This window comes from Pempheris klunzingeri, chromosome 18, assembly GCF_042242105.1.
Source record: "Pempheris klunzingeri isolate RE-2024b chromosome 18, fPemKlu1.hap1, whole genome shotgun sequence".
Taxonomy (NCBI): domain Eukaryota; kingdom Metazoa; phylum Chordata; class Actinopteri; order Acropomatiformes; family Pempheridae; genus Pempheris; species Pempheris klunzingeri.
Genome location: NC_092029.1, coordinates 7,607,178 through 7,622,489, shown reverse-complemented (window position 1 = coordinate 7,622,489; position 15,312 = coordinate 7,607,178). Strand labels below are relative to the sequence as shown.

At 41.6% G+C, this 15,312-nt stretch overlaps 1 protein-coding gene across 1 annotated transcript; it reads right to left on the bottom strand.

Annotated features, from left to right (window-relative positions):
* Positions 1-293: 293 nt before the first annotated feature.
* Positions 294-3,626, bottom strand: mgat2 (alpha-1,6-mannosyl-glycoprotein 2-beta-N-acetylglucosaminyltransferase). Its single transcript, XM_070849268.1, has 2 exons — positions 3,505-3,626; positions 294-1,988 (listed from the first exon to the last, which is right to left on the bottom strand). Exon 2 carries the CDS (start codon positions 1,730-1,732, stop codon positions 326-328), a length of 1,407 nt encoding a protein of 468 aa, XP_070705369.1. The 5' UTR covers positions 1,733-1,988; positions 3,505-3,626; the 3' UTR covers positions 294-325.
* Positions 3,627-15,312: the final 11,686 nt, after the last annotated feature.

Genomic DNA, 15,312 nt, shown 5'->3' with positions numbered 1-15,312 from the left:
ATTTAGAGATGTTCTGCATTGTTGGTAACTTAAAGTGACCAATGTGAAAGCCTTATTACAGAAAACACAACCATGTATTGTTTAGTATATTTTTGTTAATTACAACTTACAAAACAAAGCAAACTTGGCAGGAGTCACTTAAATAATTTGATGCAAAGACATATTTGTGTTAAAGAAGCCAAAAATCCAACATTCGTCTTTATTTGGAACAGTCCAATAAATCAGGCAATATGAAGAGTAGTCCATAAAGATTTACTTTTAAAAGGCTTTTTTTCTTTATAGAGGATGCAAAAGAGACAATAATATATAATAGTAGCAATTAAGGTCACTGTAATCGAACATAACTCTTGCAGAGTTCATGATCCCTGATATCTCCCCAGCCTCCGTTTTTCACATGTGGGGCCACCCCTCCGGCCCCGTTGGCTGGCAGTCTCTTTGCTATCAGGAGGTTCTTTGGGAACAGCTGGTTCCCGCTGCTCTGAAGGATGTTTTCTATCTTGGTTTTCTGGCTGATCGGCATGCAAGAGGCCTTCTTGTGGTGCATGCCGCAGTCTCCGGCGTGGAAAATCCGCGGCGCCTCACTCACCATGACCTTCCAGTAGGAGGGCAGGCAGGACACAGTCAGGTGCTGTAAGGACCAGTCCCAGTTGTAGTCGTCGTAAGTGCAGAACGTGTCGGTGCACTGGATGAGCTTCTGGTACGTCTCTCTGCTCAGAGCCATGCCCATGTTGTGCTCAGTGGACTTCCAGGCCTTCACCTCCACCTTATTTGCTTTGCTGGAGTAGCCGATGTGGCTGTAGCTCCCCAACGAGAGGATGTCGCAGTCAGTGCACTGCTCCCTTTTGAGAGCAGACATTAGCTTTAAGAGATGAATAAAGTCCGGGGACAAGAAGTGGTCCTCCTCGATCAGCAGGACCAGACCCTTATGGTCCTTCAGAACACGGACTCTGTCCCATACAAAGTGCAGCTTCCACCACCAGTGGTGCTTGGTCTGGGAGAACTTTGCCTCACGGTAGTGGCCAAATGAATCAGGGTAGTCTGCATTGATGCAGCCCAGCTTTAAGGCGTCTTTTTTGGGAATGTCTCGGGGGCAGTCCTTGGGGTCGTTTCCGGGGAACTCCTGGGGGTACAGCTGGATGCTGAAGGGGAAGAAAATCTGAAGTACCTGACAAAAGTCAATAGAGGCCACCACTTTATTTATCTCTGGGGACCAGAAGTCATGGCTGAATATCAGCAGTATGCTCTCCACACCTCTGGCCTTCCGCAAACTGTCCACTAACAGCTTAAGGTAGTCTGGTCGGTTATGGACCTGAACCACCACAACAAGATCGTCCTTCTGTCGGGCCGCCTTAAACTTTTCCTCATTTTTTATCGTTTGGTCGAAGTTGAGCTGGAAGACAATCCCACGGTAAACTAAAGTGGTGTTATCTACCTCTGGCTTGGGTATCTTGTCTTTCTCCTTTGCTTTTTCCTGGTGTGTGTCATTTGCTTGTATAATGGGAGGTGGAGCAGGTGCCCGGCTGACTGCAGGTGTGGCTGGCACCTGGATATGATTGTTGATGCTACTGCTGCTGCTGCTAATGCTGCTGCTTCTCCTCACCGTCTCCACTTCCTTGGGGAATGATCCACTGTCGTTCTTCTTCTGCCTTCCGCTGCTCCAGAAAGCTAGGCCACAGATGACAACCACCAGAGTCAGTATCACCACCTTCCTCTTGTAGATTCGGAATCTCATGATAGGGGGTCAGCCTCTTGCGAAGGGAGAGAAGTTGATTGTAGTGAAACAGAAAGCACAGGCTTGCTATTGTGATGGTGTGCTTTGCAAAGGGAGCAAGCCTGATTAAAAAGAAGCTCTTATGAGGCTAATTGTTGGCAAAATTAAATGTTGCTGTAAACATGGATCCTGCTGGAATGTCAGTGACGGTGGATGAATATTCCATAAGGCATGACGGTTGCTGGGAGGCAGCAGCGTAGCAGTGTGCATGAACCACCTAAGTGAAAAATAAATCAATAAATTAAGTTAGCTGCATTAAGGCAGTTAGGGCAATGATCAAATCAATATCACAGTCATAGTGATGACAATATAAACATGCTAACACAAGTTGAGGGACGTCTGTAAATGTTTTGTTCTACAGGCACCTGAAGATATTACATTCTAAATAAAATGAGCCCAAAGAAAAGATGCAAATTCTCATTTTTGAGAGGCTAATGCTTGGCATTTTGGTTCACAAGCAAATAATAAGATTAGCTGCTTATCAAAATTACAATTTTCTGTGTATCAACAAATGGAATAATCGACCAATTGTTTCAGCTCCACAACTGAGCAAGATCCATTTGTTGTTGAAGACCGTGATACAAAATGGAAAGCTGTGGAGCAAATAAGCTTGTGCAGCCCCCCCCACCCCAAAAAACAACATTTTGTCAGATTTTAATTTATACAGCAGATAACGTGATAAGATCATCGCCCCGGCTCTAATGAAAGCACGCTTACAACAATAGCAATGGTATCATTTCACATAACTGGTCTGTAACACAATGTGATACACGCTTCACTCTGACTCTTGCTTATTCCTGTGTTCCTCCTCTTTATCAGTTGATTGTTGCTCTTCATAAATCTCCATCCTTAACTGCATTATTAATATTGATTAGCCCCTTTCTGCTCGGATCTGCTGAGCAAACCTCCATCTTTTATTTGTTATTAAATTAGTGGTCTCTCTTGTCTCCTACCTGGATCCTTTGATCTGCAGCCTCCCTGCCTGAAGACTCCTCAACTAGATGCAAACTGTGAGGCACTGACACTTGACACCTCACAGAGTCTGTGATAATATTAATGAACACATTCCTGGAAGCTACTATGAAAAACTCAGCAAAGTTAACCAAATGCAACCAGCAAACATGCACTGCCACACAGCAATATTTGATGTGCACTCTTAGCTTTTTACGTCAGGTTAAATGGCAAAGCTATCCCTTCATATATTTGCAATTAGCACATCCCCACAGGGTTTTCCATGTTAATTGGTTTCCATGCACTTGCAGCTTGCCAAATCAAGCGATACGTTTGTTCTGCAGCTGAGAGTACTGCCGTTTTTAACTAGAACCCGAACTGCTTTAATCCACACACTGCTTCTATCTGTGGTGATTCCTTGTTCGTGTAAATATGCAGTGTTTCTCTTGAAGCCTCCTACCCGCTAGTTTTTCCGTCCTGTTTTGGCCGCTGTCAGGCTCACCGAGTCGGCGACAGCTTTCATCGATTTTAAACACGAGATACCGTCGGTGTTATTCCCTCTACCGATGTAAAATGCTCTCGTGGCGACCGAAAACAACACTTGCCGTTGCAGCTCCGCTCTTTCTTTTTTTTCTTTTTTTAATGACAGCGAGCATCCCGGAGATGCTAACAGTGAGTTAGCAACGGCTTCGGCTAGCAACTTAGGAGCAGCCCGTCCAGACCGAAGCTCGTAAACAACAGCGTCCACGGCGAAGCTGAACAACCATATTTACCCCACGTACCTAAAACTGGAGAAGTCGAGCGGTCCTTTCAGCGAGAAATGTCAATACGGCGGCGTCCCGTTCTCCTCCATACCGTCCAGCAGGCTGCATGGAGACGCAACTATCAGCTAGCTGTTAAAAAAAAAAAAATCCTAAATACGGAACCACTGCCTGCCGCTGTCCCACAATGCACCGGACCAGCGGGGGGCACCCAAGACACCCTAAATATCACATAACCCTGCTGCTGCTGGCAGGCTGCTGTGGCTCATCAGAGGTGGGCTGCACCTTTAAGTGCTTTACAAGTTCACACAAGGGCCTAATGTATACAAATATACATTTAAATGGCAAATCCACCCTAAAACTGAATTTTAACCACGTTGTGCTCATCCACTGTTAGTGGTCAGGGCGCACTGTCCCCTTAAGCTGCACCAGGACTTTAAATGATTGAATATTTCTTTTCACACCGTTTTATGTTAATACAGAGGGGTTGCTGCTGAAAAATCGAAAACATTTCCCTGTTAAATCACCATGGGTGCTGTCACAGTAATACTGTAGGAGTTGTTCCATTATTCACTGGCTGTGGAGCAGCTAAGATGCTGTTTTATTTATTTCCAGCAGTAGTTTTTAAAAAAAAATAATCTTCATAACAACAATATAGATAGAAAACATCTGTTATTCTTTAGAGAAGCATTAATCTAACCTCAGTCATGATGGTGCAGTCTTTAATTGTATTATTTCCTACATTATGGATTAATATTGAAGACATCAAATCTACGAAGGAAAACATATAGAATTATGTAGTAAACAAAAAAGTGTTGGACAAAGCAGAATATGTTTTATATTTTAGATTCTTCAAAGTAGCCACCTTTTGCTGTGATGACAGCTTTGCACACTCTTGGATTAATATTAAGCTACAACGTAAAAAAAATAGAAATAAAGAAAAAGTATTGAATGTGAAGGTGTGTTCAAACTTTTGATTGGTATTGTATGTACAAGTTACCCAAAATGTTGATTTTGCCTGGACAAATTTAGATAGTAGTGGCACAAAAACTATAAGACATATTAATATATAATGTTCCTGCAAATGTATAGCATCCTAATCTTTTCATTTTCAACATGATGATTAGGACCACATGTTGGTGATTAGTTTATATATGGTATATACAAACATACATGTTTAGATACACATATGTATTTATATGTTTTAAATATGTCTTGCTTAACATTTCCTAACTCATATATGCAAAAATAGGGTCAATATTGTGCATAGATCATTAAAAACAAAACAGCAAAGGAAGAGTAATTCTTTTGGGCTGAATCACAAACTAAAATGGCTAATTATCTATTATTATCTATTCTTATCTAATTATCTATTCTTACATTTACATTACATTTATGTCTTTACACTCAGCACAGTTCTCTTTTATTTATTTATTCAATTAATTAAGTAATTCATTGATTAATACACTTTTGAAATACTCTAATGTCTTCTATCTCTCCCACTCCCAAGCCTCTTGTTTATATCCAGTTAACCCAGTTTTTTAGCAGCTACAGTCTCTCTCACCACCACCAGGTGGCGCACACATCGTCTCCACCACCGGAAACACGTCATCCAAAAGCTTCATTTGCGCATGCGCGTCCCCTCTTTCTTCCTTTCCGACGCTCGAGCGAAAGAGACAAGATGGGCCACCAGCAGCTCTATTGGAGTCACCCCAGAAAATTCGGACAGGGATCTCGTTCCTGGTCAGTCCTGCCTTTAATGTGTTGGTTATCGATATGTGTGCTAAAGCGAGTCCGTTTTAAGGAGTTTGTCGGTTTCAATACTTGGTAATTTATCACCAAACGTGCACCGCATGGAAGCTGCTCCTGAGCTAACATGGCGGTGGAGGATGCGCGCTACTAGTTTAATAGCATTAGCATTGTGTTCAGTTAGCCGCTCACTGTGCTGTTGAGTCTCCAGGAAGTTGATTTGTTCAAATGGTAATTTGATGACCGGAATAAACTACTTCTTTGTCATTTTGCCAGCTCAACGCTATTATAAATGACTTGAGTGTATGTTTAGGGTTAGCCGTGATGCGCAGAAAACTGCACATCAAATGATAAACGGTTCTGAGTTTCCGCATCCAACGTCCCCCAACTGTAGTTTGTCTGTCTGTCTGAGTGAATGATGGCTGTGGACGTATTTCACCCAATCCTGTAAAGAATATACGGATTTACCCTTTTCTTCTCTTTATTCCAGCCGGGTATGCTCGAACAGACACGGTCTGATCCGTAAATACGGGCTCAACATGTGCCGTCAATGCTTCAGGCAGTACGCTAAAGACATCGGCTTCGTCAAGGCAAGTATTTTATGTTTTTATACGTTTCATAATATATCAGATCACAATATGGGCTTATGACCGAGTAAAGGCTCTTTGTAAACAAGGCCTTTGTTGCTGTAATGCAGGTCATGATCGACCCCAACATGTATAAGCACTGTTCATTTGTTAGAACTTATGTCAAGCAGCATTTGTGTTAAAGTGTTGTGTAGTTTTTCATCAATAGCTATTTTTGGAGCTCCCTTTGATAGAATTCAACATTGTTCGTAGTCCATAAGGCACTCATGGGCTAGTTGATTCCAGTTTGTATAACTGGTTTGGCTTTGGAACTATAATACTGTTGCCACCTTAAACTAATGGTTGTGTTTACCTTGTTTTCACACAGCTGGACTAGGTGTCTTCCTCTGATGGGTCAGGTGATCTCCGGAAGGCCTGCCAAGATGGAATAATGCAGCACTGCAAATAAACACTTTTTTTTGTCCAAGCTAAATGTCTTGTGGGTTTTGTTTTTTGCATGCATCGGTGTCTACACATAATGCAGGATAAGGTGTCAGTAAAGTGCAGCGTAGATGAGAAACAGGAAGAGGAAAGGCTAAAGTGTGAATCTCGAAGTCTAAGCACATTATTACATAAAAGGTTTTGACAGAACTTGCCATGTCTTGGTCCACAAAGTAAAATATCCTGTGCTGTACATTTAGATACATCAGCAATATAAAGCTCAAGTGATTGTTCCTTACACTACCAGATAAAATGGTGTCGCCCTTGTTCTCATACAGCAGGTAAAGTCCTCTTTCCTTCTAGTACCCATTATCAGATGTACCCCTTAAAGAAATCATCAGATCATACACTGCGTGGTGTCCTGTATAAAATACATCTGTGTAAGGGTGTTTATTCAACTAGTTGTAGGGGCTGCATGTGGTGTCATTGCACTTTGATTACACAGAAAATACTTTGTGAAATATCAGATACCTGCCTGTCTAACAGCACAATGTTGAGTCAATGCCTGGGAGTAATAAAACTAATTGCAGCGTCAACAACTAATTATTTCACGCAACATTTATTGCAGGACTGTTGTACAGCCTCACAAAAATTTTTTCCACCACTTTGGTAATGTGTATGCATCTACATAGACAGTGGACAACACCAGAGAGGGGTTGGTATCCCTAGAGACCAAATGCAGTGGTTCAACAAGATGGGGAGGAAAATGATAACATCCTCTTAGCAATATGAGAAAAACCATTAAACCAGACGGCTTGAATGTCAAATATGGCGGGTGGAGCAATCACGTGGTCACATTTCCGTATTAAGCACCCTTACAGAGACGTTTGCTGAGCTATTCAACAAGACATGAAGTAGTAAAATGGATCCCTGCTGCTGTTCACAATAATAAATGGTACTGCAGCCAAGGGCAACTGCTTAATTTCCAGGCCAGCATGCATTCACATGAAACAACATGCCTCCCTCACATTCAACAATTAGTAACATGCTGAGATATTGGTCTTGTTCAAAATGAAATCTGATAGGTCTCCTGTTGTGTGGCTAATTGCTCAGTGCTTCGCGACTTAGGCGATCAAACTTTAAACACTGAATGAGCTCAGCACAAGCGATTACTTCCGGCAGTCTGAGTCCCCAGAGTGCAAAACTCATAGTGGGAGCAGAGGATTACCTTTTCAACTTCACCTGGACGTGGAGGGTCAATCCTCTCCCTTCTACCATCAACCAGTGGCGTTTGTTTTTAAGCCCCCAGATGAATGCAAAGAGCAGTAATTAGTGTCTGTTTTATCTTTAATATCAATTATCAATTATACACTGAAACAAACATTGGATCTAGTTTTCAGGCCATAATTATAATATATGTGATTTTGATACTCTTCGTGTAAAAGTAGGCCTAGTTATTTGCTATTATGGTGGCTGTGTTAGCTTTCTGATAGATATAAAGGGGTTTTCTTATTTGTTCTTTTTCTGGTTTTATGAATACTTGTAACTTATTGGAACCATTATAAGAGAATCATGCATGAATGAGGCACTTTGTCACTTCTGAGCAGAGCGCTGCCCTCAGATGTCTATTGAGCCTGACAGTTTACGGTTCCAATCAAACTCCATGTGGAATTCGAGGAAAATTGTTCAAAGAAATTCTAGCATATTACTGCTAATAATAATGCTAATAATAATAATAATAATAATAATAATCATGTTTCAAGAACAGACAACTGAGCGAGTGTAAGGGTATTGGTTGCATTGACAGAATTTGGCTGAACTTCATGGTACATGTCCACAGTAACTGAAATGGCAAACTAAAAGATAAGACATAGTAGACATAAATCACATGTTTTAAATGGATAGTCATGTGGTCACCAATCAGTCCTCACAGAGGGGTAATGTATTCAAAAGCTGACTTTTGGGTGGGGGCTTTAATCTTGACAGAGACATGACCCTGATGTCATGACGTGGGGGTGTCCTGATGCACCTTGCGAGCCAGAGAATGACAAGACAAGCGCCCAGAATGTGCCAGAACAGGCGATCCCGCTCGTACAAATCCGTGCCTCTGCGCTCTCAAATGCTTTCTTGCAGACCGAGTTGTGCTCAGAATTTGTGCTCTCTCTCAAATCTGCTGCTCAGCATACTTCCACAGATACCTTGGGAGCCACTTATAGACTACTTAGGTCAGGATTTACTGAAGTAATTTATGTCTTTTCCCCCCTCACTGTCTTTAAAACTGAAGGTTGAGTATGAGGCACTAGATGGCAGCAGCATTTCACATTCATGATTAAAGACCAGTGACAATGAAAGCAACAACAGCAGTAAGAGATGCCATTTATATGATCATCATATCAGATAATCTGCCATTTGTACCCTCTCTCATCACCAGTTATAGAAGCCTACGTCAAGGTCTTGTCAGTCACTAAGTGTATGTGAGGTTTCAGGCAGGTCGATGACAGACAGGTTGAAAGAGCACTGAAAATATTTTAGGCCTATTCGCTGTTACCTTGAGTTCATCTTTTTTTTGAAAAATCACATGAAACACTGACTTTGATTCATGCTGAATCTATGGTGTATATTTAGATCACGGCTTGCACTTTGATGAATTATTGAACTTTGAATTATCAGCCGCAGGTTTGGTTCAAGTCCTATTTTATCCGAAGCAACAAATAAATGATGTTTGGCAAAGTCCTGTTTATCATAAATAACTGATCTTTTTGTGCTCTGCAGGATTAAGATGAAACTTTAATGATCCCGATGGGGAAATCGAGTTGTGCCAAAGAATAAATAAGATCACAGGAAAGTGAAGGTTACATGAACACACTGCCTGCAATTTCTGCACAAGAACATACTGTACAAATATGATAAGATGTATGAAAAGGAACCTTTTATAATGAGGCATTGAAAATCCAGTGTATGAACAAAATGAGCAAAATGTCAGTAGCAATGAAATATATACACACACACACTTAAAAGAAAAAAAGAAACATGCAATATGCAACTGTACAGGATGTACCCCAACCCAACGCATTGATAAATATATAATGTGAGGAATCAAATGTAGTCATCATTATTCCATCAAAAATCTTCAAACAGAGGCACAGTACGTGCGGAAAAATCTTCAAGGCTCATGTGCATTGTTAGATGAAGGATGTCTGTGAACATAAAATCTTTATGTATTTATTATATAAGCACCAACTCATATGCATAAAGGAGAGTTTGTGGGGCCTTTAAACACAAGCTGGCAGAGACTGGAGGCTGGTTGGACAGAGGGAGCTGAACACACGAGTGCTGCATGTTGCATCAGTCCACTACGGAGGCGGCTGGAAGGTGTTGTCTTTGATGTTCAGCTCAGTTTTCATTTTTTTCTGCACCAGTTTATTAATACTCTTGTTGTGCTGCCTCCTCAGCACACCACTGCCAAGACAACTGACTGATTGGACATGCTGAAAAGTCTGTTTCATCCAACCTGAGACTCCCGTGGAAGCCTCTCTCTCACTCAGTGCCTTTACGCAGTCCAGACCAGTTTGCCGGTGAAATGCAGCCCCAGTTTGTGCTTTCATGTAATACCACTCCTCCACTGAGAGAGCTAAGTGTTCAATTTCCCCGAAAAATACACCTGGCCATCTTTGAAAAATGGGGAGATGGTCATTTGACAACACTTAAGCTGTTCCGAAGGTATTTCCAGAACCCTTGAAGACTCTCCTAACCACCTGGATGAAAAAGATATTATGTCGGTCGCACACAAAATAAGATTTTTAACTTGTTTTTCAAGTGTTGATTGTATTTTCCCATCATATCCTCTCCCCTTTTGTAAAGCACTAACAGTCTGAACACACAATTTTGTATGAAAATATAAAACATTGGAATGTAGCATCAATATATATCAATACAAGTGATGATATTTTCAATGTTTGGTTCATGATGTTAAAATTGAGCAAGAGGATATGCTGTTAAACAACCTTGGTTTTTCAAAGACTGGTGGTTACTTATTTTTCAGTAAATCACACACTCAACATTGCGACTCCATTGCAAAGGCAGAGGTAGTGCTGAAAGGCACAAACGTGGTCGAGGTGTAAAGCAGATACTTGGAGGATTACGGCCTCTCCATCACCTAATGATGGACGGTGTCAGCGGCTTCCACCAGCAGCGGCTCCAGTGTCTTGCTGATACCCTTGACAACTCTGGCTGGCCACCCTTCATCACTCTCCACAGAATTCAGTACTCTCCTCCACGTTGTTAATTATCAGTTTCCGTATATTTGTATATATATGTATACATATTATTCTTTAAGATGTGTTCATTTGTTTTGGCCTCATGGGGGCAGAAGAACTCAACAACTAAGTGGAATACATACATACACATGACATATTATCATCCTTGTAAGCTATAATGGCTATTTTCACATTTAGCAGACATATACCAATATAAGCTTTTATTTATTTATAGTTGTGTGTCGCTGGTCACGGGAAATAGAGGTAGAAGGGCACTCCAGCACTTTACAGCATTGTCACAAAAAATCCAAAAGCGCTAGATCCTACATTTCTCATTTTCTCCATTTTGTAAAGAAGGCTTCCTATTAAGATTTTAAATTCTCAAGCCCAAACTGGGACTACCCATCAGTTTCATCAGTACATGTGTGGCCCATAAAGCCGAGACAACGAGCTGAAAGAGGTAAAAAATTCATTAACACCCTGTGAATACGCCCATTCATTGCTACAAGAATATCAATTAGTGCAGATAATATATTCAGTTACAGATATGAGTTAAGACTAACTTACTCAAAGCATTATTGAAATCTTATAAGCAACATTATTAATTCCTCTTTGCTTCAATGATATGAGGCCACTGCAATGCATCTCTACCAACAGTGGATGTCTCTGTGTTGCTGCAATGGAGATGAACATGTGGGGAAAAATCAGTTGTTTGTAGTTCTGAAAGACCTGTGTGTGTGTGTGTGTGTGTGTGTGTGTGATTGTGCAAACCCATGTGTGCAAGTCAAAGCTTGTACCCTTATAAATATGTTATTGTGTGCACACTTTGTGGATACAAGCTCACCGTAACATGTCAGGTAAACCTGAATAAAACACCGTTCCAGGCATATGAGAGGGGAGCGCTTGTGGGAGCGCTTTGGGACCTAAAGTCATCCATCCAGCTACATCGCAGAGGTCTCCCATCCATCTCCTAGATTATAGGAAAAATAAGTGAATTGAACATGTTGCGGCGCACTGTTGGCATGGAAACATTCCTCTGGGTTACCTGCTTCAGACCAAGAGGCACTTCTCACTGCAAGATTTCTCAAAAGGTCTGTGAGCAAACACACGGCTCATTCATGTTCTCCCTCAGTTTCGACTGAGTGGGATTGCTGTTGGCTGAGTGATGTTAAATAAAAGGAAATTTAACAAAAAAGTTCAGGAGCCACAAACAGAAGGAACAAATAGAAAAATTAATTGAAAAAAGAAGCAACAGTAAAAGCAGGAGAAGTTAATTCTCACTATGAAATTATGCAGTGACTAAGAGGCTATGTTGTAAGCAGCTCTAAGTGTTGATAATTACCGGATGTTTTGTTCATGATACCCTCATTTTCTTTAGGCAACTGCAACTGGAGAGGTTAAGGAAATCCTCAATAATCCATTTATTCCTTTTACTAGAAAACAGTGATATCTATAGCCACAAACATTACCAGGCTATAGTGTTTTCTAGGATATTTTCCCCTGTTTTGGTCTATTCCCTAGAGAAGAGGACTGCACTACGCTGAGCTTTATTACAGTCCAGTACGGAGCACCTGGCTGGCTCAATTGTTCCAGGCAAGCAGGGGCCTAATTCTCAAACCACCATGGAATAAGCCTTCTCCTGCTGCGAAGCCTCAATTTAGGCTTAGATGACTTTCGCAAACATTAATTTCTCTGTAGATTTCAGGCGAAATGATGGAAACTGAGGAATTGCCCTGGCTATGCACACAATGCAGACTTTGTTCACCTCACCAGAGACATGTGCAGTCTATAGTCTTCAGCATATGTTACATAAAATTATGTCAGTGTGATCAGTCGCTCATGAAAGACTCGCAGCCAAAGTCGAAGCGTCTGACTCATTCACGGCTGACATGTCGCAGCAGGAAACGCACAGGTGTAATTAATGACACTAGTGATGGCTGCTTTCCATTTAGGTGAGCGGGTTCCAGGGTCCTGCTGCATTCTGGCTCACCGGAACAGCTTACTGGGACATTTAAATGGAGCACAGCCATCTTTAGTGTTATTAGTTACACCTGTGCTTTTCCTGCCATGACAGCCAAAATCGCCGCTGTGAAAAAGATTTAAATTGTAGTTCAGATTCTGCATCAAACTTCTCACATGTCTGCGGTGAGCTGGTACGTTTGCCGTCATTTCCAAGCTGTGATCAGTATCGTGTCTGAGAGGTCGGCAGACTGCATCTGTTCATGCATGTGTTCACATTTAAACAGGAGTGGAGGAAATGCAAAGTGAAACACCACAATGAAGGAGTTTACGGTGACTGATGCTTTAAAAGATGCTGAAAATGTGGACAAACAAAAGCAACGAGAAAGAGTTGTTTGACCTTTTATTACATTTACCTCGCAGTTCTGTCTCAGAACAACATAAATATCACGGACTTGCTCATCCGATCACTGTACTAACAAAATCTATAACACATTGGTTCTTTGATTATGTCACAACTTGAGGAAGTTTTCATAATCACGCTGTAATAATATTGTATTGTTAATAAATAGATATCACTCTATAACACGCAGTTTGACTTGCTTTTATGTTGCCTACCGTTTGAGACACATTTCTATCATTCAAAACCAGATTGATGCAAACTCAAAAACAAAGATGAAATAAAGAAAGTGTGCATAATTTACAGAGTCGCAGAAAAAGGGACAGTGGGTGACAGAAAACAGAAAGTAGAGGATGGAGAGAGAAATGAACAGAGTGTTGAAGGCAGAGAGACAAAAGAGAGCTGAGGGATCGTTCACTGCAACATTTATGCTGATTCTAAATAAATATGATAAATAGAGAAAGTATCCTGCATGATGCTTGTTGGTATTCAGCATGTACTGTATTGGTTGGCACGATGCTAAATTTCATGAAAATCTCTGTGCATGCAAAGTAATCCATCAAACATCTGTGCACAACTTGAGTCACAATGGAGGTCTCGGGGGGTTTGTTTTTCAAAGCCATGGACGTGTAGCATTTACATCCTGCACATAAATGAGCTTGTTTTTAAATGAAAAGACCCAAGCCGCACTTGACCCTCATTTGTAACAACAAAAGTCCTGTCAGACAGATTAACATGCATGACACAGATGCTAATTCAAACCTGTTTTCTTTACACTACGAATAGAAAGGCTCTCTCCCTTTCAACTGCTGGGATTCAACACCTCAAAGAATCATATATGACGCCAAACCTCTTCAGCCAACTAGTGCTGTCAGTAAAGGTGCTGCAAAACCCAAACATACCTGTGGGGGCGCCATTGCAACACAGCTGAAACTGAAAGTGGCGGGGAGAGGGAGCTTGGAAGGTGAGGTGACAGGAGGTGTTGTGCTGATCTCTGGGGAGGAGCTCTCCAGTCACACTGCAACAGAAAAAAGAAAGATTCAGCCTCGATCGAGCTGTCAGCACGGGGCATATCTAATTGAATACGCCATGCCATTTGAAGTGGAGAGTACAGCTGGAGCAGAAAAGAGAAGCAAGCGGAGGGCAGACGCAGCGGGAGAGCAGCCTTCACCAAACAAAAAGACAAATCAAAGAGTGAACACAGAAGATGTTCAAACAGATAGCCCTGATCTTTGCTCTGTGTTCAACATCTCCCACTGTCGTTATGTATGTGCTGCTGGTGGTGGCTTAGGAATGGGTGTGAGACTGCGAGTCTGTCCTCAAAGATGGTTCAAGGAATAAGTGGAAGGTGAAGGGCAGAGAATAAATCAAGTGCCATTTTGTCACTGAAATCACCATTCCAAGCCTGATTTGGAAACACGCACACGAGGCTACAGGAAGGTACCAGTCCCATTGTTGAGTTATTGCAGGTTAAAGCTTCAGATTCACAGGGAGCAAAATACGACGGCGGAGGTCAGTGGCTGCTCAGTATTTGACTGGCCTGCCGTGTGCAGCTTTGCTCAGCACAGTGCTTTGGGGCAGCGGAAAAAAATATTACTCATAAATGGAAAAGATCAAATAGTGGCATTTAACAATCCGCGGAGAAATGGTGTCACGGAGGACCCTCGTCTTTCAGCTCTCCTCAGGCTAAGAGGATGTGATGTTCTGTCAGCATTGTAATTTATTTCTCACTCAGGTCATGGCTGGGCAATCACACCATATACTTTACTTTACTGGGTGGTCTCTTGCTATAATCCCCCATTACGGTCATGCACATATATAGTATATGTTCAGCAAGCTAAAGCTTTGAATATAGGTATATTCAGACTTTATCCCTCCAAGAGACTGGACATAACCATAACCCTTTATGCAATATGGAAATGTCTGCCTTTAACCATGTCTGTCAATGTCTTTTGTACAGTGGTTTGGATGTTAACCTTTGAATTCACAACGCCTAGCCTGAATATGACCCATGCTAATATTTTTCATTACCCACATTCATGAATCTTTGAGACAACCGGAATTGGACGTGAATATTTAACGTCATCTGCATGAACATTACACCGAAGTGCATATTAAAGAAGCTGGATATCTTCAGTATGCGCCTGATGCCAGTCGCAGGGGAAGATGACAGGAGGATGAGAGGAAGCAGAAATGATGGATCGATATGTGATTTCCATTTTTGCAACAGCAACATGTAAACATTTGTCATGCACGGCTGAAGAATTGCTTACTCGGAATTGTAAATTCCTGAAATGTTTGATATGATAAACAGATGTTCAGGATGGTGAGCGAACAGCTGCCACCCACTGATCTTATTAGTAGCTGCTAATTCTTTCCACTGTGCCTCTAGTTGTGAAATGTCTGTGTCTTTGCCATCCAATTGTCACGTTCTGCCTCTGCCTGGCCCCGCTGTCTC